The 24,295-nt window shown below is 48.8% G+C and overlaps 1 protein-coding gene across 1 annotated transcript in view; it reads right to left on the bottom strand.

Annotated features, from left to right (window-relative positions):
• The window catches only part of LOC146797775 (protein Smaug homolog 2-like), an 898,446-nt gene that overhangs the window by 299,187 nt on the left and 574,964 nt on the right, over nt 1-24,295 (bottom strand). Inside the window, exon 9 of the mRNA XM_085627650.1 lies at nt 10,466-10,589. Within this exon, the coding sequence (XP_085483776.1) occupies nt 10,466-10,589 (124 nt within the window). The remainder of the gene's footprint in view (nt 1-10,465; nt 10,590-24,295) is intronic.

The following is a 24,295-nucleotide window of genomic DNA, read 5'->3' as shown; positions in this document are numbered from 1 at the left end:
GGGCTCCATTATATTTTGGGGAAGCTGTGGGTCTGGAGTGCCGGGCTTTCGGTGTTGGGGGGATCTCTGCTTCAGGCAGGGAGCTCTCGGTATCTTGCCGGCTCTCGGTGTCAGGATGCTCTCGGGTTAGGGGGCATTCTGCGCCGGGGGGGCTGTCAGTATTCAGGGATGCTCTCGATATTTGGAGTATCTGATTCAGGGGTCCTTTCATGTTAAGGAACTAGTGTAAGGGAGGTCATGCCAGAGTAGGGGAGAGGGCTTCCAAAGCATAGGTCAGGTGTGTCACCTTCAACCACGTTAGGCTTCTAAGACAGCTGTGTGCTGCACACTGTATGCTGCATTCATATGTTCACGTTCTCCATTGTACGCAGGGGGATGCAAAACCCCGGCATGCAAAGTGCCTTTGACTGTAAATCCATAAGTGACAGGTGGTGTCCCATATGATAAGGGGCCACAAGGGGGCTATGCCGAAGGCTGACTGGCCCACTGGGACTCGGTATATTCCCGGGCAGGTCTTTGGGGAAGGAGGGGGGGGGGGGGGGGGGGTCTGCTGGGAATACCCCCACTCTCTATGCAGACCAGTCCACCACTCAGGCTCCCAGCCCCACACAGCAGCCCGAGGCGTATAAAACTCCAGACTTAACTCTCACCATTTCTGCAGCCAAGAGAACTGCGCCCCCCCCCCCCCCCCCCAGTCGGCCCTCCTTTGTGTTGCTTTATTTTCTCTGCAGTCTACAAGGCACCTCTGATCTACATGGTGGAAAAAATAATCTGACAGCTAGCACTCACACAAAGGGGGTGGTAGCCAGAACCAGAAGGATCTGGTTTCACACACACCCATTAGAAAGGGAAAAAAAAATACAAAACAAGTAGCACTTTCAGACTCCAACCATTAGATGTGGGATATGCGCATTGTATGAAGACATCCATGGAGCAAAACAAAGGCTCTGGAGACTGTGGGGGAAGCTTACATTATTTATCAAAATGTTAGATTTGGCCTCAGTAGTGGGCAAAGTCCATGCTAGCACGCCTGTTTTTCTTACTACTGTAGTGAACAAAAACTTTCTCTGAAGGTCCAAAGGGTCGGGGATGTCTCCTTCTGGAGATGTATTAAGGACACCTGCAAGTTTTATGTCCAGTAAGAAGCGAGCATCTGCGTTTTAAAAGGAAAGGAGATTTTCGGCTACCAAATCATCCTTAGGGTGGGGCCATATTCTTTGATACGCAGGACTACAGCACTAGATAGATCGTAAGCGTTAGTCAAGACAAGCAAATCTCTGGGCTCTAAGGATGTGCTCTAGTCATGCATGATAGATTATAGTATGCAGATGAGACTTTTCGGTATGCGTGAGGGTTTGCACCATGAAAGTTTTGGAGAAGACATTTGATCTAGGTTCTGTCAAAAGCTTGGGAATTTTAGGTGAAGTACCAACAAAACCTGCAGACATGCATTGAAGTGGCAGGTACAAATAGGAACTGAGCCAGAAAGCACCTTAAATACTCTGATGTTGTCACAAGGCACACCTGCAGTTCATGCCTCGTGGAGCCACCTTGCAGCTCTGGAGAGCTACTGCTACAGGAAAAAGCCTTACGTTTTAAGTCAGGCACCTGGAAGATATTTGTAAGGTGAGGGACCTGTGAGAAGAGGCATCCATAAAAAAACACCTAAATCTTTCAATAACTTCCCATCTTTGATTTAGGTCCACTCCTCATTAAGGTGGGAGGAAATGCTGTACTTGGTAGCTTCCTGAGGTAATTTATATCACCAATTAAAGCAGTGCTCCAAGCTTCTAAAATCCAAGTTACTTACCCTGTGGAACTCATTATTTGGTAGAGATTACAATAATCCACAGGTGTCAGACTTAATCAGGAAGATTTTTTATTAGTACCCCTGCACGCCGCTAGGTGGAGTCATTTGGCTCTGCGAGGCGTCATCATCCACGCCGGAAGGGACGTGCATGGTACCTATATAGACTCCACCTCACTGCGCTGTTGACTGTTTCTTTTGCACATTTCTATGCCAGAAGCACAGAGCCACGATGAGCACAGACCACTGGTGACAAACTTAGGCCCTTAAAAGGGTTTTCCCTACTCTGTAATCTGTTTGCAGAGAGGGGAATAAGGAATCTGCAGCTAGATGGTGTCTCTACCAGATTAGGCTTTACTGAAGGCGGGTAACTTGTTAATCTGATAGAGACTTCTAGCCGCAGATTCCTTACCTTAGAATAGATGGTTGCTTCTTGGCCAATGTGTAGCAGATACTAATGCATAGGACAATCCATCCACAAATGTTACTTTTCTGTACTGCTTTCCCTTTTGTTTGCTACAAGACATTCCACGAAGAGTTGATCGTCCACCCAGAATTCTTTTGTGCAGTCAAGGTAGAACAACAATGCTCCTTTTAGGTCCAGACTGTCGATTCTCTCCTCTCTTTGGAGGGATGAGGCGGAGCAAAGATAATAGGTAGGGTGTGGTTCTGGTCTACATAGAAATGAGCCACAACCTTCGGTAGGAAGGATGCACGTGTCCATAAGAGTAGCTTGTCTGGATGAAAGGTGATATGAGAAGGGTGTGTATAGAGAGCTTGCAGTTCACTGACCCTTCAGGCCAATGTTATGGCTACGAAAAAGTCAGTTTTTATAATCAAGAGCCTAAGAGGACAATTTGCCACAGGCTTGAATGGTGCACGAGGCAGGTGAGGTCCCACTTTTGCATGATTAAGGGCGTAGGTGCTGTCATATGCTGCAGGCCTTTAAGGAAGCAAGCCACAGCATGTGCCACTCATCCAATTGCAGTTTGTTAGCCACCAATGCAGACCTTTTGCAGTTCCCTTCTAGATCTGGAGAATGTCTGAAATATTCCCCCCAATACCGTGCCCACTAGGACTTCAGGTCCCACTGTAGAGTCCACATATGCCATCAGGCATGAGCAACCAGCATGATGCTTGAGGCCCAACAGCCTCAAGTTAAGAATAGAGGCTGAAACATCAGAATCATAGCCTGAATATCCTGAACTCGCCGCTCGAGATGATCAGGCCAAAACTGCACTGTGTCTAGAACGGCTCCGAAGTAAAAGGAGCTTCTGAGAGAGTCAGGTGCAATTTAGTAATTGTAAACCCTGATGAATGCAAGAGATTTGCCGTAGTCCGAAGGTGGGAGACGACTGCCTGTGGTGAGCCTGCTTTCAACAGACAAAGACTGAGATAGGGCAAGACTGGAACCCTTGATCTACGAAGATGAGCTGCAACAACCGCCAGCACTTTCGGGCTGGTTGGGCAAAAAGAGAGAAAAGCAAACTGAAAGTGCTCCTGGCCCACCATTAACCTAAGGTAACATCTGTGGGCAGGCAGGACAAGGATGTGTAAATACGCATCCTGCAAGTCCAACACTACCATCCAGTCTCCCGGGTCGAGGGCAGATAGAACTTGGGCGAGCATGAGCATTTCAGATTTCTCTTTTCTCAAGAAGGTTGAGAAGGTGCAGATCTAGGATAGGAGACAGTTCTGATGCAGGCCCCCATCCTATGGCTCCCTTGGCAAAGAGAGCCTGCAATTCTTGACGGAGTAAGGCGTGATGGTCCTCCATCAGCCAATTGTAAGTGGGTGACATGGGTCGAGGTGTGGTCACAAAGGGAAGCGAGTATCCCCTTTGGACGTTCTGAACCCAGCTGTCTGATGTCACTGACCTTCAGTAGGACAGGTAATGGCATAACCTGCCTCCCACTGGATGCCTATGATGGTCGGAGGGCAAACTAATGAATCTTGGAGGCAGCGGCTGCCAAGGTGGGGGGGTGGGTAGGCTGTGGAGGACTGACAACCGTTGCCCCGCCTATCCCACGCGGTCTGTATGACCCACATCCTTAGCCACCAAAATTCTGGGAAGCCTCTTGGCTGGAAGGAAAGGGGCACGGTTGGAGATCCCGCAGAAGGCAGATTGGGGTTGGCATGGGGCTGTAGATAAGTCAAAGGACCCGGCAGTAGCTCTTATGTTCTTAAAGTGCTCCAGCGCTGTATCCGCCTTCTCTCCAAATAGGCGACAGCCATCGAAGGGAATGTCCATTAAAGAAGACTGGACATACCCTGAAAAAAAGTTCTGAGCCAGGCGTGTCGCATCTAGGCTACTGAAGAAAAAATTGCTCTAGCCAGCTTGTCAGTTAGGTCAAGCCCATACCTCATGGTGAACTCTTCTGCATCTTGCCCATCAGCAATAAGCCTGGATGAGTATGGCTCGGCCCTTCTCCGAGACAACAGATCGCACTGGCGCAACAGAGTTCCATACTGTATGGGAACAGCTGACATAAGGCGCACGGTGATCCCCGACCGAAGTGCTAGGCTGAATGAAAAGATTTATTTTTTGCCAAAGCTGTCCAGTTTCTTGGAATTCTTATCCTGTGAAGTGGTAAAGAATACGCTGGGGTTAATCCTGAACATGGAGCCTTGGATTACCAAGCTCTCCGGGGTATGCTGCTGGGTGATGAAATTGGGATCCGCAGGTCAGTGGACAATTGTCCTACGCACTGGACCCAGGGTAGGGCATGGACCAGGTCCTGAATGGGATAATGTAAAACTCCCGGCTGAAGCATTCATGTCAAGACGTTCGTTGTGACTGCCACTGAGCAACTGAACATCCAAAACCTCAGCCGCCCTACGCATCACTATAGCAAAAGAGGCTCCCTCCTCTGTAACCACGGTAGGAAGAGACAAGGCCGGCATCAGATGAGGTGTCTAACCCACTGGCCTCTGCCAGTTCCTCATACCAGTTCTGTTCCTGCTGCTGTTCAGGGAGCTGGCAACCATCAGGTCTATAGAGTCCTCCTATTCTTCTCCCTCTCAAGGCCTGCCAAATAAATAAGGCACTGGCTCTGCTCTCGGAAGCATTGACCCGGTCAGAGGCTGGCACTCTGGCGAGGAGGTTGAGGGATTGCTACCTCAGTGCCTCGAGATGCATGGCAATCCTAGCAGGTACTGGAGTCGTAGTCCCGTTCCAAACCACAAACACACCAAGTGCAGGTGACATTGGCCTGCGACAGCAGCACCTGGTTTGAAACCAGCCTGTTTCTTGGGGGACATAGCATCAGACCGGGAGATAAATCTAAAAAATGCTAGTCAAAAGGTAGAAAAAAAAATCCAGTCAAAGAGTGACCAAGTGGTAGCTCATACAGGATAAGCGCTATCTGGAGAGGAAAGGAAACTGTCCTGAGCTTGCACCTATATAGCTACCGCGCATGTCGAACCAGATACTTACCTTCAGTAACGCCTTATCTGGTCGAGACTATATCCAGCTGCAAATTCCTTACCTTAGAATTTCCCCAGGCGTCAGACTGTATCCAGAAGATTTTTCGTGAGCAGTTTCCTTGCATTCCGGCAGGTGGCGTCGAACGGCTCCGTGTGAGTCATCTGTGATGGAAGTGATGTCGGCAGCACCTATATAAGCACCATCCAGGCGCACTGAAGTCAGTTACTTTTTACAACTTTCCATACCAGAAGCACAGACCCATGAAGAACACTTACCACTGGTGTGGAAAACTAGGGCCTTCAAAGGGCTCTGCCCTGTCCCTAGAAATCTGTTCACAGAACGGGAAGGATGAGTGGGTCGGTAAGGAATTTGTGGCTAAATATAGGGTTTCCCAGATAAGGCATTACTGAGAAGCAAGTAACTTGTTCATCTGATAAAGACTTCTAGCCGCAGATTCCTTACCTTAGAATAGATACGCAAGCAATCCCATCTTCAGCAGTGGGTCTGTGGACCAATTTTAAACAAGTAGCCCTGCAGAACCGAAAGGGCAAAATGCCAATCCCTACAGACCAGACTGTACAGGCAGTAATGTTTGGTGAACGTGTGCAGGGAAGCACAAGTTGCTAACGCAGTGGTTGCAGCTTTAATTCTGGTGGAATGAGCTTGCAAGCCTTCAGGATGTTGCTTCTTGGCAAGTGCGTGGCAGATGCAAAAGTTGGTCGAGAGGTACGGTGGCTTGGATGACCAGGCCTGCAGCACCCTCATTTTTTGGGCAGCTGTAATAGCCACAATGGATGCTGTTTTAATTGTAAGAAGCCTGAGGGGACAATTATGGAAAGGCTCGAAAAGAGCAGACATCAAGAATGTTAAGACTCGATTAAGGTCCCACTGAGGGATGATAAATGGTGAAAGAGGGAAAAGATGAACAAGATCTTTAAGAAACCTATGTACAATAGGGGATTTCAAAAGGAAGAGCAGAAACATAGCCCTTAAAAATGCAAAGAGCAGAGCCCTGCTGGGCAAGAAAAGAATGTTAAGCGGAACTTCAGAAAGGGGGGCAGAAAGGGGATCTATGTCTTTCTGCACACCATGTCACAAATGGTTTCCAATGGCAAGCGTACACCGCCTTGGTGGAGGGATGCCTCGCTGCTAAGAGGACTTTGCAGATTTCAGGAACAAGGTCGAAGGCTGTCATCTGCTGCTCAATCTCTACGCAAGAAGGAGGAGGGGACAGGTTTGGGTAGAGGACCCACCTCTGCTGCTGTGACGATGGCCATGCTCAGTAGCTTGAAAAACCAGAATCTCCGTGCCCAGTCTGAAGCTACAAAGATAACTTGGCCCAGTCGTTCTTGATCTTCTTGAGAACTCTGGGCAGGAGTGGTATGGGCAGAAAAGCATACAGGATGCCTGTGCGCCACTCTAAACTAAAAGTGTTTCTGAGCGAGAGCGGTCTTGGAAACTCAAGTGCACAAAATTGCTAACATTGTGTGTTCTCAGTGGAGGCAAACAGATCTAACATGTTATCACCACCGAGTCTTTGCACTAGTGATATGCTAGGCATCGAAAGCTGAGTTCGTCCACTCTGGCGTACAGAGAGCCTTCCAGGTGTTGAACTACCAGGGATATGTCCCTGATATTCTAGTCATGTCTGGAGACGCAGGGCTTCTTGAAAAAGGGTATACGACCCCACCCTGATCAGTTTGTTGCAGTACCAAATGGCTGTGGTGTTGTCTGACCACCTGCACTAGCCTTTCCTTGATGGAGGGTAGAAAGGCTTTTAATGCCAGTCAGATTGCACAGAGCTCCAGCAGGTTGATGTGGAGTCTGGATTTCACCAGAGACCTCTGATTACCTCTCCCAGATGGTCGTCCCATCCCAAGAGTGCTGCCTCTGTCACTACTGCGAGATCTGGTTTGGGAAGGGAGAGGGTTGTGCCTCTGATCCAATCGCAGTTAGCCACCAATGAAGATCATTCACAGTTCCCTCCGAGATCTGGACAATGTCGGAGAGGTTCCCCTGATGCTGTGCCCATTGGAACTTCAGACCCACTGCAGAGCCCGCATATGCCATCAGACATGAATTACCAGCAGGATGCGGGTCCCCAACTGCCTCAAGGGCCTGTCTCACCGAAATACAGGATAGATGCTGAAACATCAGTATCATAGCCTGAATATCTGGGACTCCCTGCTAGGGAGGATAAGCCCAAAGCTGCACTGTGTCCAGAACAGGCTCAGACGAAAGGGAGCATCTGAAAGGGAGTCAGTCAGGTGTGACTTCGGCATTTTGATAGTGAACTCAAGCGAATGCAGGAGGTTCGCTGTAGTCTGGAAGTGGGAGACAACAGTCTGGGGCAAGCCAGCCTTCAACAGCAAGTCGTCGAGATAGGGGAAGACTAGCACCCCTGATCTCTGCAGGTGCGCTGCAACCACCGCCATCACCTTGGTGAACTCCTGAGGGGCGCTGGTAAGGCCGAAGGGGAGTTCAGTGAACTGAAAATGTTCTTGGCATAATGTAAACCGTAGGTAACGCCCGTGGGCAGGCAGGATGAGAACAGTGAAATTGGAGTCCTTCAAGTCCAATGCTAGTATCCAGTCTCCTGGGTCCAGGGCAGACAGGACCCTGAGCTTCAGTGAGCATTTTAAACTTCTTGCGGAGGTAGTTCAGGGGCCGCACGTCTAGAATAGGACAAAGGCCTCCATCCTTTTTGGGAACCAGAAAGTAGTGGGAACAGCAACCACAACCCACTTCTAGCATTGGCAACCTCTTTATGGCTCCCGAGGCGAAGAAAGTTGAGATTTCCTTGCGGAGAATGGACAGATCTTCTGTCATCTTGTCATGAGATGGTGGCTTGGAGGTATAGGCTGTCACATGTGATGGTCTGCCAGTAGGGCAGGTGATGGCGAATCCTGCTGCCTACTGGGTGCCTATGCTGGTAAGAGGGCAGATTAGGAGTGTTTGGCGGCTGCTGGTTGCCTGACCCACAAGGTCTGTGAGTAGCATGGCCTTGGCCACGCAAAGGCTGGGGAACACATGCGCAGCTCGGTGGCTGGGAGGGAATTGGCACAGCCGGAAGCCCCTTGCATAGCTGCGAAAGGCGAACTGAGGGTGAAATGGGGTCGTAGAAAGGCCCAAGGACCTGTCCATGGCCCACCTGTCCTTGAAGCGCTCCAGTGCCGAATCCACCTGGTCTCCGAACAGCCAGGTGCCATCAAAGGATATATCTATAAGAGGATTGGACATCCTCTGAAAATCCAGCTGCCCTCAACAAGGCATGGTGCCTCAAGGCCAATGTCGACAAAACCGTTCTGCCCAGTGAGTTGGTCGTGTCAAGTCCACAACGAATAGTGAACTTTGCTGCATCTCTCTCATCGGCAACAGCCTGAGAGACTACGGTTCAGGCCTTCTCCAGAACCTTTGGCAACACCTGCACAACCATGTCCCACATAGCGTGGGAGTAACGGCCCAAAACACATGCAATATTCATGGACCGCAATGCCAGGTTGGTGGAAAAGAACATCTTCCCCAAAGAAGCCAGCCTCTTGGATTTCCTGTCAGAGGGAGCGGTAGGGAATGAACCAGGATATACATGGGATGTCATGGCTTGGACCACAAAGTTCTCTGGGGAAGGGTGTTGGGTGAAGAAGTTTGGGTCCCCTGGGGAGGGGTGGGATATCGTCCTATATACAGGAGCCCGTGTGTTGGGTTTGCACCAAGTCCCCAAATGATGCCGGTGAGGGCCTCATTGAGCAGGAGTAGCTGTTCTGAGGGGGGAGACTCCTGCTTTCAGCACCTCCGTCAAGACGTTATTCTTTACGGCCACTGAGGGCAACTGAAGGTCAAGGGCCTCAGCCGCGCTCTGCGTCACCATTGCGTAAGAGGCTCCCTCCTCTGTAGCCACGGAAGGGGGAGAAAGCATACCAGTATTTGGAGAGGTGTTGTCCAGCAGCTTCAACTAGCTCCTCGCAACAGTCCACGTTAGGATTTGTCTTCATATGGCTGGTGTTCCTCAGGGTCCAGGGACCCCTCCCATTCTTCCCAGAGTCCTAACTCAAGGGAATAGGGCTCAGACTCCAATGTAGGAGGCAAGGCTCCAGTCAGTGCTGGATACGGATTCACGTATCAGAATGGGGATGGTGCCGAGAGAAAGTGCGCCTAGACTGGCATCGGGAAAGGTTGCGTCTGTACGACTGGCGTCAGTCCAGATCCAGGAATGGACCCAGGGGGCTTGACCGTAGCCACTGAAATGGAACGCGAGGGGATCCCTGCTGACACCTCGGGCAGTCGGATCATGGCTTTGGGTCTTCGTTGCGCTTGAAGCACCACAGGCAAACAAGCTGCAAGTTCATCACCGACATCGGTCGATGACAGGTGACACAAGGCTTGTAGCCGGCCTTCTTGAAGGACATTCCTGCCACACCAGAAGGAATAAACTTCAAAAAAAGTAAACAGAAAGAATCTAGTAAAAACGTGTCTGACGGGGTAGCTCTTCTCTGGGTCAGAGCTGACTGGCGCTGAAAGAAAAGAACTGACATCAGCATCTGGGTGGTGCTTATATACGGTACGAGATGATGTACACTAAGCCGATCAACACCACCTACCAGATGTACTGCTCATGAAAATTCATACGGCTCCAGTCAGACCACTGAGTAAATTCTAAGGTAAGGAACCTGAAGCTAGAACCCCTAATCAGATACTTCTGGTGTGGATGGCTCCATGCAGAGCCGAACGACACCACCTAAAGGCACGCAGGGGTACTGCTCAAAAATCCTCCACGTCCAGTATGACACCTGGGGATTATTCTAAGGTAAGGAACCTGCAGCTAGAAATATCTATCAGATACAACAGTCATATCAATATGCAACTAATTAACCTACACTGGCTCAACTAAAGACAAAGAATTAACTTCAAAGCAGGTATTGTTATTTACAAAACTACTTAACACCATAAACTCATCCATACAGGTGGAAAATGTACTAGCAGAAGAAAAAGATGTCTCAATTTCCTACTACAGACAGACAATCAATGTTCTTACTATGTCCAAAAATTCAGGAAGTCACTCTCCAAGGTCAGACCCCAGTTTCCAACCCCTTTAAAATCATACCAATCTGAGTCGGTTTATATGATCCCTTACACCTGGGAAAGAAGGATAGTATGACTTCTGCTTAAATGGGTGGGCACAGTGAAACCTGTATGGTGAAGAAGCAATAACAAGAAGAAACCAAATGACTCACCTTGTGGGAACATGAGGATGGCCTGTGGTGATGTGTGGACGGGTAAAGAATGTGTTCGTTGCACTGAGCTTCGGCTCTGGCTAGGCATGCTGTTACTGCCTCCAGGGTTGGCAAACCAAAGGTTCTAAGCACAGAAAAGGAAAACAGTGTTAATCTTCTGTCTCCAACCTTAAGTTCCATAGATCTAACGGGCAAATCACATCAGGGACCAATCTCATGCTTAAAAACACAGTTTTACTGAATGGAAGCACATAGGGGAGCATCCACCTTCTCCATAATTGTAACATCAAGATAATTATAATTCTGTTGGAGGTCTTACATACATTCACATCTTTTTTTAATACTGAAAAAAAGACTTCAGCGTACATTAAGATAGGTATTTTTACTTTTTGATTGCAACCTTTGGAAAGCTGGGTATTCATTGAAACCTGTTGGCAGCTGTTTCAAATAATTCATACCTTTTTGAGATGCCATTTCACTAGTGTGAAGAATAAAGTCTTATTTTGGATGTACATCCTAGGAGAATTGGACTGAAGTTTTTTTTACATTATTCTAAAAAAAAAAAAAAAAAAGGCAATGTATGTAAGACCTCTAGCAAGGTTATAATTATTCAAGATTGCACTGTAGAAGTAAGGTGGGGGAAGTGATTAAATTGGGCATTTTTACTTGCTGCCAACATCTAGCTAATATTCTAGAGAGATCCAAAGGCAAAAGAAAAGTTTTAACTTGAAGCTATGACAAAGGTGATAGAGGCTTGCCTGAGAGCAGCGGGCATAAACAGATAGGGACCAGCTGTGCTATTGGGGGAGAGCAGGGGTTATCAGATTTTCCACTTCTGCTGGCCACAAGACACTTGGGGACCTCAAATATCTCTAACAGCCAACGCAAAATTAGCACCGGAGGGTGAGGTAGCCCCAATGTACTTGCAGTAACAGAAGAGCACAATAATACCACACTGAACTGATACAACCTCAAAACACTACTGTATGATGCTGTGTAATCATCTCATTTCACAAATCAAACCCTTCCGATCCCCGACGCACTTCATACAAGTAAAGACATGGAACCATGGCCAATACCGCTGTAATATATTCATATAGAAGAGAAGGCCAGTATTCCTGTGACCATATATGACTAGGACGATGTCTAGACACACCCATTCTAACATTTATTAAAACCCAGTATTCTGTGTCATACAAAGAAAAAGATGAACAGTAATAGTGACTCTTATGCTCTCAAGTTCCTTTGCTATCTTTTGAGGACTTAACCGACTGTCAGAACTGGAAATGGTGAACTGGATATTTCCAAAAGGATCCTTCCTGCACACCATCAGACTCCACCCTCCTCGTGCTAAGGTCTTGCTCACTCTATTTGCCACATGGATAACTGCAATTTCTATAACCTGCTGAAATATCACAGCTGTAGCACACCCAGTATTTAAGGACCGGAATAGTATCCCAAGGAGGGCTAATAGGATCAGTACTAAAAGTTATTTCAGGTGAAAAACCTTTCCTAACACTTCAGCTGAGATCGGAATTTGAGCTGTGACAGTGACTGGGTCTGGCTGATGGCCCAACGTGCTGCTTATAGTGGGGATTATGTTTCCGAACAATTCCAAGCGTTTGTTGCAAGGGTCTTACAAGGAGTTGATGTTGTTGAAGGGGGCCAGAGGCAAAGTGAAATGTTTGCTGGTGAAGATTTCCTTGCTGCTATTTGTGCCGGCATCAATGCAGTCTACAAAAGCTGCCCATTTGGTGTTCCATATCTGCTGGTGGTAGAGTCTTAAGTCTGATTTGAAGAAGTCTTTATCGGTAGCATCCGACTTCCTCTACATTTGTGCTCCTATTGCTTGCAATGTCGTTTCATCAGCCGGAGTCCCTCGTGTACCTGCTGGCCGGAAGTCAGTCTAATGTTATTGAGTTGTGCTTGAGGGGAGCAAGCATTTCAATGCATGCAGTGATCAAGCTGTTGATGTTCTTGATGGCTTTCGGCAAGGTGATGGTATGCTAAGGTCAGTACTAAGAGCGGGCGGAACCCAGTTCTCGTATATGATCCATTTCCAGCTGAGGCAGGAATTCTGGTGGTGGCAGGTCTGTCGTGGTGCAGACGGTGTGCTGAAACCGACGAGGGAATGGTTGGTCCATGTCATAGTTGCTGGGTTTTGAACTGTGATGTTGCAGTTTAGGAAGAAACATTGTGTCCATTAGGTGTCCAGTGGTGTGGGTGGGGGTCAGTAAAATACTGGGTGAGGCAGAAGTTTGAGATGTTCTAGAAGGTTGCAAAGAAATCTACGATGCGGCTAGCTAAACTGGTGCAGGTCCTGGTGGTGTGTATGTAAGGGTTCCGCTGAGGCTGTGATGCTCATCATGAAAGCGAGGTATTGTATCCAGCTGGTGGAGGTGTTCATGGTGATGGGGTCTTAGAATACAATGGCTAGACTGCCTCTGGGCTAGTGCTAACTGTCTTGCCTATTTTGTAGCTGGCAGGGATGGTGGTAGCGATGCCCAGTGCAGAGGGTGGGTTTAGCATTATTTCCGTGAGGAAGAGCAGGTACAGACCGTGGTCGTGCAGTTTGGGCCAAAGGGTCATGACTGGTTAATGTCACTATGGGCAATAGCTTTCTGCACTTTCACAAGAAGCTCCTTCTCATGCAAAGTAGAGCCAGGGACTACTATCGTGATTTTTATTTTTTAAATACCAACAAATTGCATCTAAGTTTGCCTTATAGTAGTTGTTGCAAGTTGAAGCAACTTTTTCTCAGAATTTGGTGAATGAGATCTATAGACAGATAAGCTGTTTCATGATTTAGCCAATTCGATTTTGCGGTCTATTAATCTTGAGCTATATTCTGACTTGCATAGCCTGGCACTGTATTTTCATTTCACTTGATATCACACACCGCATTCTTCATGCATTAACGCACAAGTTACTTACCTTTGGTAACAATATATCTGTAAGAAACATTAGTTAGTTATAGATTCCTTACCTTAGAATTACCTCCAGGTGTCAGACTGGATCCGGAAAGATATTCTCAGCAGTACCCCTGCGCGTCGGAAGGTGGCGTCATACGGATCCGCGTCCGTCGTGGTTGCAGAGATGACGTCGCGGCAGCTACTTAGACACCGCCCTCTCGCGCTGACGTCAGTTCTGTACACGACTTTCAACGCCAGGAACGCAGAGCCATTCAAGATACGGACCACTGGTGCATTGAAACTAGGGCCCTGAAAGGGATGAACTTAACCCTAGCAATCAGTTCGCAGAACGGCGAGGATGGGTGGTGCGGTAAGGAATCCATCACTAATGTTTCTTATAGATATATCTTTACCGAAGGTAAGTAACTTGTGCATCTGAAAGAAACACGTTTATGATAGTTTCCTTACCTTAGAATAGATACCCCAGCAATACCAACCCCGGTGGTGGGTCTGCGAACCAATATCACACCAGAAAGTCCTGGAGAACAGAACGGCCAAAGAAGCCGTCTCTCCGGACTTGGCTGCCCAGGCAATAGTGCTTAGTAAAAGTGTGCAGCGAGGCCCACGTAGCTGCCTGCCAGATGTCTTGTAAGGGGATACCACGTCCCAATGCCGTAGTGGCAGCCGTTGCCCTAGTGGAATGGGCGTGCAGCCCCGGAGGCTCCTTTTGAGCCAGAGAATAACAGGCTTTAATACACAAGACGACCCATCGGGAGATAGTCCACTTGTGTACGGCCCGACCTTTCTTGGCGCCAATGTAGCCAACAAAGAGCTGGTCATCCACCTGGAACTGTTGCGTGCGATTCAGGTAAAATGAGAGCGCACGTTTTAGGTCCAGACGGTGGAGCCCCTCTTCCTCTCTGGAAGGAGGTGGAAAGAAGGTGGGCAAAGTGATGGTCTGCCCGATGTGAAAGGCAGTGACAACCTTTGGCAGAAAGGATGGACGTGTCCTGAGTACAACCTTGTCCGGATGGACAGATAGAAAAGGAAGCTTGCAAGAAAGCCTAGAGCTCGCCCACTCTCCTAGCAGAGGTGATGGCAACCAGGAAAACAGTCTTCAGAGTTAACAAACGAAGAGGACAGTTGTGAAGAGGGAGCACACATTAAATATGTGAGAACCAGGTTCAAGTCCCACTGTGGCATTACGAAGGGAACAGGAGGGAAAAGATGAGTAATGCCTTTGAGGAATCTTAACAGGGGACTTGAAAAGAGGTCTGATCAGGGAGCCTGAGAAAGGCCGAAATAGCAGAAAGGTAGCTCGTGATAGTGCCCAGAGCAGAGCCCTGCGGGGCCAAAGAAAGAAGACACAGAAGGACTTCAGAAAGAGGGGCAGAAAGGGGATCCACAGCCTTTGATGTGCATCATGCCACAAACTTGTTCCACATGCAGGCGTATACCAACTTAGTGGACGGACGCCTGGCTGCCAGAATGACATCACAGACTTCAGGAGGCAAATCAAAAGGAATCAACTGCTGCCGCTCAATCTCCACCCAAAGAGGTGGGGACAGGACAGGTTCGGGTGGCGGAAAGTCCCCTGCTGCGGCGACAGAAGATCCTTCCGAAGAGGCAGTCGGGTCCGGGGATCAATGGTCATACTGAGCAGCTCGGGATACCAAACTCTTCGAGCCCAGTCCTGAGCCACAAGAATGACTTGGGCCCGGTCGTGCCTGATCTTCAGCACTCTGGGCAGACGTGGTATAGGTGGAAAAGCGTACAACAGACCGCAACTCCACTCGCGACGAAAAGCATTGCCGAGCGAGAGCAGCCTTGGAAATTCTAACAAGCAGAACTGCTGACATTGTGCGTTCTCTTCGGTGGCGAGTAGATCTAACCAAGGCTCTCCCCACTGTTGAAAGAGACCTTGCGCCACGTCAGATGAAGACCATTCGTGATCCATCATGCACCTGCGGTTAAGTTCGTCCGCCCTGGCGTTCAGTAAACCTGCCAGGTGTTGAACCACCAGGGAAATGCCCTGATGTTCCAGCCATGTCCAGAGGCGAAGGGCCTCCTAACATAGGGTCCACGACCCCACCCCACCCTGTTAGTTGAAATACCACATGGCGGTGGTGTTGTCTGTTAACACCTGCACTACTCTTCCTCGGACAGAGGGAAGGAATGCCTTCAGTGCAAGATGAATCCCAATCCTGGTTCGCAAGCCACCACTGCAGTTGTTGAGCAGTGCCCTCCAAGATCTGGACGCAATCAGACAGATTCCCCTGATGCTGCGCCCACTGGAACTTCAGGTCCCACTGCAGAGCCCGCATATGCCACCTGGAATGATCGACCAGCAGGATGCAGGAGGCCATGAGGCCCAGCAGCCTCAGGGTCATTCTGACCGAAACCCGGGATAGAGGCTGAAAGATCGGAATCATAGCCCGAGGATCCCGGACTCGTGGTTTTGGAGGATAGATCTGAAACCGCGTCGTGTCTAGAACTGCTCCGATGAAGAGGAGCTTCTGAGAGGGAATCAGGTGTGACTTCGGCACATTGATGGAGAACCCCAGCAAATGCAGGAGGTCGGCCGTAGTCTGGAGGTGGGAGATGACTGTCCGGGACGAGCCCGCCTTCAACAGCCAGTCGTCGAGATAGGGGGAAGACTGGAACCCCTGATCTGCGCAGATGAGCTGTGACCACCACCATCACTTTCGTGAACACCCGAGGGAAGCTGGTAAGGCCAAAGGGGAGCACGGTAAACTGAAAGTGCTCGTGGCCTACCGTAAACCGCAGGTAATGCCAGTGGGCTGGCAGGACTGGGATGTGGAAATATGCGTCCTGCAGGTCCAACGCTACCATCCAGCCTCTAGGGTCGAGGGCAGACGAGACCCGAGCCAGAGTTAGCATCTTGAACTTCTTCCAGAGGAAGCGATTGACGTCCCTGAAGTCCAAGGTAGGATGCAGGCCCTTGTCCTTCTTGGGCACCAGAAAGAAGTGGGAATAACAACCACGTCCTACTTCTGGTGCAGGAACGCGCTCGATGGCCCCCTTGGCCAAGAGGGCCGCGACTTCCTGTTGAAGAAGTGCCAAATGATCCCCCGACATGCGGTGGTACTGAGGTGGAATGGCTGGAGGGGTAGTTTCGAAGGGGAGGGAGTAGCCCCTTCGGACTATTTGTAAAACCCACCTGTCCGAAGTGATGGTGTGCAATTGGGGGAGGTGATGGCGAATCCTGCCGCCCACTGGCGTTTGATGGGCCTGAAAAACCAGACTAGGAAGGTTTGGAGGCAGTGATGGCCGGAGTGGAGGTGGATTGACCCGCCTGCTGGCCCCCTGACCCAAAGCGGCAGGTCCTACGTCCGTGCTGTGACTTTTGCTGCGCAGGCCTGTGGCTCTGAATCGAACGTGTCTGGGCGCCCCTTCCGTGGCCACGAAAGGAGCGAAAAGCAGACGGCGGAGGAGGGCACATGCCGGAAAGGCCCAGGGACTTGGCCGTAGCCCACGAGTCCTTTAAGCGCTCCAACACACTATCCGCTTTATTGCCAAAAAGGCGAATGCCATCAAAGGGCATGTCCATCAGAGTGTTCTGGACATCCCCTGATAAACCAGTAGTCCTCAGCCAGGCGTGGTGCCGGTGCGCCACTGTCTTGGAAATCGCCTTGCCCAGTGAGTCGGCGGTGTCAAGGCCACATCGAATCGTGAACTTTGCTGCATCTCTCCCTTCAGCAATAGCTTGAGAGAGCACTATCTGGGCCTCCTCCCGACACTGTGGCAGCACCTGCGCCACCGTCTCTCACACAGAGTGGGAATAACGGCCCAAGAGGCATGCGGTGTTCACAGCCCGCAACCCTGAACTGGCGGAAGAAAAAACCTTCTTACTGAACTGTTCCAGTTTCTTGGATTCCCTGTCCGGTGGTGCGGTAGGGAATCCGCTCTGGGACGCAGAGGCTTGGACAAGGAAAGAGGGGTTGCCCGGAGCCAGGCGATGGCATCGGGCCACGTTCCTTTCCACAGGAGCCCCTGTGTTGGGCCTGGACCAGGTGCCCAAAAGAACGTCTGAAAGTGCATCATTAGATGGCAGCAGTGGCTCCGCAGAGGTAGCCGCCGGCTGAAGCACTTCTGTCAGGAGGTTAGTCCTGACGGCCACTGTAGAAAGCTCAATATGGAGGGCCTCGGCCGCCTTACGCAACACCACTGCATAACTTGCACCCTCCTCTGTAGCCACGGTAGGAGGAGTTAGCATGCCATGGTCAGGAGAGTTACCAAGACCACTAGCATCCCCCAGCTCCTCTGCCCAGTCTGGGTCAAATTCACATTGTGCTGTGAGAGGGTCGTCAGACCCCTCCCGGTCCTCCCCTTCCTCCTAAGGCTGATGAACAGGCCGAAAATAAGGAGGCTGGACATAGGGATAGAAAGGTCCTATCAGCGTCGCAATCCGCATCGAGCGAAGCCGTTCCGGCACTGTGTCCAGATCAGGGCTGAAACCGGGGACGATGTCGTCCGGTAGCACGGGCTACGTCGGTAGTGGTGCCGGTGGGGTCGACGTCTGTGGAGGTGTTACAAGGTCAACCAGCATCGACCGCGATCCAAGCTATGCCAGAGCCACCGACAGTAAAGGCGAGGACCCCCCAGTCGGGCCCGAAGGCGCACCAGCGGGACCCGACGGCCGAAAGAGGTGAGCCATGACTGACAGAAATTCCTGCAGCTGGGCCGGAGTCGCCGACAGACCCGGGAAGGGTGGGTAGGCCGATGGAGACTGCGTAGGCTCCGCCCGAGTCGAGGGGGAGACACCACCCGCACCCTCAGCCATGTTGCGCAGGGGTAAGTCTGTGAGCCATTATGCTTCTTCGACTTCGTTATGTTTCGTCTTACCTGACCCCGAGTGCGAAGACTTTGATTCCGACAAACGATGGTGGTGGCACCGGGACTTTGAGCGGAGCTGACTGCTGGACTTCAAGCAACTTTCGGGACCGCTCCCGCATAGTCTTTGGCACCATGGCCCAGCAGTCTGGCACGACTTGGGGTCGTGGTCGCGCCCCAGGCAGTAGAGAGACACGCGGTGCGGGTCGGTCACCGACATCATGCGATGACAGTCACCGCAGGACTTGAAGCTGGGCATCCCTACGGCACCAGGAGTCTATCGACTCGAAAAATAGAGACAAAAAGGCCTAAAACAACTCAGTCAAAAAGTGACTGGGGGTCTCCAGATCTGCGCTTGCAGGCGCGGAAAAAGAAAGAACTGACTTCAGCACGTGAGGGCGGCGTCTAAGTAGCTGCCGTGACGTCATCTCGGCGACCACGACGCTAACGACTGACATGGAGCAGCACGACGCCACATTCCGACAAGCAGGGGTACTGCTGCCGAAAACTTTCCGGATCCAGTCTGACGCCTGGGGTTAATTCCAAAGTAAGGAATCTATCACTAACGTGTTTCTTTCAGATATTTCTACAACAACATCAGCATTCTACCTAGCACACAGTATTTGAGGGTGAAAGTTTTAAATAGTTAACAGAGCTAATGTGTCACTGGATGACTGTTGCCCAGGTCATAACCCAAAAAGTAATGGAGTACGCCTCTGAGGCAGGTTCCGATACTGCATCTGAGAGAGAAGATTTGTATTTTTTTATTTTATTTATTAACGGTCAGACATAGTATACAGATTCCACATTGTTTGTATGATAGCTTTACATTTGTTTGGGTAAGAGTCCATAGCTAGGTATGCTAAGCATATCTTGTGCATGAAAAATCATATACATAACAGTTCAAAGCTTGTGAGTTATAGCACCAACACATTCCCATAAAATAGCAATAAAAGTACATTTAAAATCTATAGCATACAATGCTATTAGCACCGTTCCCAAAAAAGAATACTGTTACTTCATCATTGTGAGAAAGTGGGTTTCTGTTGCAGTAAATCCACCCACCCCCCCCCCCCCCCCCCCCCCTTTTCTTTTGCCAGACTACTGATGCTCTTTGACTTGATGAGCTCTGGGGCCCTGCCAATCAGGACCCCAGGGCCTGTGTTCTTTCCCCAAAACAAAATCCAATTGGCATCTCTGTCTACATGTCAGCCCCTAGTAAATGGTACCATAGGTATCCAGGGCACTGTGGCCAGAGAAGGCCCCTTAGGGCTGCAGCACTTATTGTGCCACCCTTAGAGGCCATGTACCCTGACACACACACTGCCTTTGCAGGCTGAGTGTCTTGGTGCAGAACAAAACACAGATTCGACATGGCACACATCCCTGTGTGCCATGCCTACAACACTGCCCTGGCATACCTCAGTCACCCCTCTAGCTGGGTGCCCTATGCCAGTGGTGTGGGTACAGGTGCACGAGACCTGTACCCCTACAGTACCCAGGTCCATTCCCGGGCACTAAGTGCAGTGCTGCCATTAAGAGTATAAGGTGCTGGGAAATCGTCATCACGAACTCCACAGCACCATGATGGCTACACTGAAGACTGCGAAAGTTTGGTATCAAACTTCTCAGCACATTAAATCGACACTGATGCCAGTGTGGGATTTAATGTAACATGCACGACATGGAAAATGAGTTAGTCAGAAAACGTGTTTACTATCAGGCTAGTCACACCCCTAAGGAGAGCTACCTGAAGTGAACAATTAAAGAAGGCTTCCACCATCTTTTTTTTTTTGGAACTAGGAACTCTGTTTATGCCCACTTTCCACAGGAAGTGGTCATAGGCACATTGGCTACTACCTTAATGCTCCTAAATTCAGTATTTAGGTGGCCCCCTGACATTAGGAACTCAGATTCATCTACTGGGAACTGAAGAACAAACAAAAGCAAAAAACGCAAGAACTGTGAACCAGCCCCAAAACTGGTGCCACACCTGCCTGACTGCTCCCGTCCCGACAATTGCAAAGACCGGACACGTCCACCAGATGTGCATCCTCCTAAAGCCTTGCAGGGCTGCAAGCATTAAGCCAACCAGTCAGCATCTCCCTTGAAGGGGAGATGCCACTTCCCTGCAGTCACCGACTACATCTGCCCAGTACACCGTTCTGCTGACCACCAGGTCCAGAAAGGAAGCAGCACCCCAGGAGGAGAACTCTGTGGCTCACAGAGGTCAGTGCCATCTCCCCATTAGTGCCATCTCCCCATTAAGTTTTGAGCTTGAGCAGCTAATCTCTGCAGGAGACCCACAGCACCAATACCCAGTGTACCAGAGCCTCGGCAGCAGCCAAGACTTCTTAAATGTCCAGTCCGGACACCAGCCCTGCCAAGACCGACCTACTGAGGATAACAGCATCATCGCGGCCAGCACCGAGAGTAGCCCTACTGTCCTGTTTGCCCCCCAACACCAGGTCGACCCCAAGAAGTGAGAGCCTCCAAGGTAAGCGACACGCTGGACGAAACACCTCTGCACCCAAGCCCCACAACCTGGGTCCGAGCCAATTGACGGTGCCCCTTTGCTCCAAAGATCCTCAAAAACCGAGACCCCCCCTTTGCGTTCTGACAGACTTGTACCCCCTTGCAGCCTTTTTCTAGTTACAGATTTCTTCATTGACTAACTGGTAGCGTTTGAGGCTACCATCACGGCTAGCACCTCGGCACCCGGACACCAGGGAAGGTAAATCCAAACTGCTGCTGGTGGTTCTTTGGGCCTCAGCCCCCAAGCACCTTAAGTACAGGAGAGTAACCCTGAGAATAGTTTGCAAGCGTGCCTAAGCAGAGGATGTTTCTCCCATAGGATAACTTCACCGTGTTCGAGGCCTCAAATCTGACAGCTGTGATTTTCTACTGCTTTACCTGTAAAAATCTATACGTCTTAATTATTTACCTGATTCCGATGATCTTAGAGTCTAAAATGATATAAAAACCTGTTTTATTTTTCTAAATAGGTTTCGGGTTTGAGTGTGCGTCTCATTTACTGTCTACAACAGATTCTTAAAACTACCCTCTGATAAGCCTAAATTGCTCACCCACACTACCACAAAGAGAGCACTTGGGATTATTAATCTAAGCCCTGCAAACCAATAAGGGGTGCCTGGACTTTCTGCATGGTGACCTCATTTTGATACACTACACAGAAAGCCAGCATCCTACATTCATCTAATGATTACTTGTCTTCCAGCAATTCTGAAGAACCTGGCCACAGCAGTTGTGATGTCTCTTCAAAAGCACAATCTGTGCAGCTGAGAGACCATGGCAGTGTACCCAAATCTGGAGTGCGGGCTGGTACTGTGAGGCTCACCGGGAGAGTGCTCACTTTTTAGCCCTAATAGATTTCAGCTGCAAATACCACTCTGCTGGGTGTAAACTAATAGCAATTGTTCTTACCCATTGATTACTTTCATCTATTTGTGGATGACATGTTCACTTGAGGATATTATGAAATCAAATTTATTTGTGCGCCGAAAAGGTTCTGCGGTAGCATGAAGGGACTATGGAACCATACACCTGTGAAATACCGCTTCACTTGGGGAGTTGAAAACATGTTATCTCCACGGCCTGCTCTATGAATAATGCACAAACCAACAGTACAGTTTTACTGGTCTACTCATATGTGTTGGCCAACACTGGGCTTTACATTGTTAATGACCAAAGACAGTGTTTTGATTTTTGCAGCATATGCTGCTTGCATACATTAAGCAGTATTTCCCGAAAACCATCCATGACGGGTTGTTGAAAATACTGCCACATTTTGAGATGTATACTCCAGGCAAGAATATAGTGGGTTGACGAGTCTCGTACTGTACAAAATGGAGCTGAGGTTCAAGGTGGAGAGTCACTTTGACCACATCACTCCCACTCTCAAGAATCCCAACTGGCTACCAATTGAAGCAAGATATATAATCAAAACTGCCTGCATAACTAGCAATGCTCTCTACACAGAAAAAACTGTTTATCTCGCAAACAAACGCCAGACAAATGAGACCTCTTGGAAGCTTTAATAGTCTACTCCAAATTTAAGGAAACAAAACCTTGTACCTGCTCCTTCTCCGTGAACGCTTCCAAAATCTAGAACTCGCTACCTCAGGATTTGCGTGACAATCACTAATTCCCACAACTCAGGAAAAAACTCAAACTTCTGCTTCTCAATAAAAACTTAACCCCCCCCCCCCCCAAACATCTTGAATGGCCTGATGCTACTACTTCACACCAACCATGTAAATTTGAGAATCGCTATCTCAGGGAAAATATACACCTCTACTCTACCCACTCTCACAACTCCCTACCATAACTAACTCAGAACTTTATCGTTTACATATCCAGCCTATTGTATACTTCTTTTATATATTGTTACTATGTATTTCTATTTATTTTTTATGTAACTCGTATAGCTGCTGCTACTTCGCTTACATATCATTATATATTGTCTACTTTTTTATACTGTTACTATGTATTTATTTATTCTCTATGTAACCCGTGTTATTGCGGTTGTACTAACTCTGTAGAGTGCTCGGATACCTTCGGGTCAAGTTTGCGCTACACAAAACTTGATGAAATATATTTTTAAAAAGTCCAAGCAAAGGAGCAGGTTAAGATGCATAAGTATGAAGCATTAAGATGCACATGTTATGTGAGAGTTCCAATGGTTATCTATACAGCCCAAGAGTATATACACAGCGTCAGAGTATATACTGGGAAGGACTGTAGTATACATCCTTCAGGTTGCCCTTACACGTTAGGTTACTGAAAACTATTCCCCTAGGAGCTTGTGTGTATGTGTATGTAACTATAACTAGGCCCAAGCACTGTGATGTACTGCAACAAGCAGATGGCTATGAAATACTAAGACAGGAAATACCTGTGCTCATAATTCACAATGAGAGCACTTCTCAAGCTATGGTTTGGGGGTCAGTTGGTTCAACTCCACAAGTCCAAATGTATTACCTGATAATGAGAGCATAATAAATAAGGATAATGTTACTTACTAAGTAAGCATCTGTTCTGGGCATGTAAAGCTGTAGATTCACATGCTTTGCATACTCCTGCCATCTAGTGTTTGGTCCGGATGATTGCAAGTTATTATTCTTCAAAGAAGTCTTTCCAGGGGAATCCTCCTTTTAGTGATAGTGCGCATGGGCATCGACTCCATTGTTAGATTGTTTTTCCGCAGAGGGTGAGAATGGAGTTAGTAAAGGTAGAATAGAGATGGCTATGCGTATGTATAGAAGACCAGAAAGAACTGCAACAGGTATAGGTACCTGGGGAGGCGGGTGGGCGCATGTGAATCTACAGCACTACATGCCAAGAACAGATGCTTACTGGGTAAGTAACATTTTCCGTTCGAGGCATGCGAGCTGTAGATAACATACTTTGCATGTACTATACAGCAGTATTCTCCCAAAGCGGTGGCTAACCTGTAGCTGTTGCAGTTGTTTAAAAAAGTGTTTTAAGTACTGCCTGGCCTACATTAGCTTGCTGTCTCGCTAACACATCTACACAATAGTGCTTTGTGAATGTGTGGTGTAAACCATGTTGCAGCCTTACAGATGTCAACTATGGGAATGTTTCCTAAGTAAGCCATAGTAGCCCCTATTTTGCAAATGGAATGCACTCTAGGGGGTATTGTTAAAGTTCTTTTTGCTTTCGCATAACATGTTTGAATACATTTAACAATCCTTCTGGCCATACCTGATTTGGATATAGGATTGACTTTGTGAGGTGGAGTTAAAGCAACAGAAAGTGGTTTTCTCTTACGAAATGACTGTTCTTTCTATGCAACATAACAAGGTTCTTCTAACATCTAAAGTGTGTAGAGCTCGTTCTGCCACTGAATCTGGTTGAGGAAAGAACACAGGCAGCTCAACCGATTGATTGATGTGAAAGGCAGATACTATTTTAGGTAGAAATTTAGGGTTGATACGAAGAACCACTGTCTTTGTGAAGCTGGAAAAACGGTTCTTCTATGGTTAGTGCCGGTAGCTCACTCACTCTCCTCAGTGCAGTGATT

This window comes from Triturus cristatus, chromosome 9 (assembly GCF_964204655.1).
Source record: "Triturus cristatus chromosome 9, aTriCri1.1, whole genome shotgun sequence".
Classification (NCBI taxonomy): domain Eukaryota; kingdom Metazoa; phylum Chordata; class Amphibia; order Caudata; family Salamandridae; genus Triturus; species Triturus cristatus.
The sequence above is the reverse complement of the archived record's forward strand: the minus strand, read 5'-3'. Positions and strand labels throughout refer to the sequence as shown.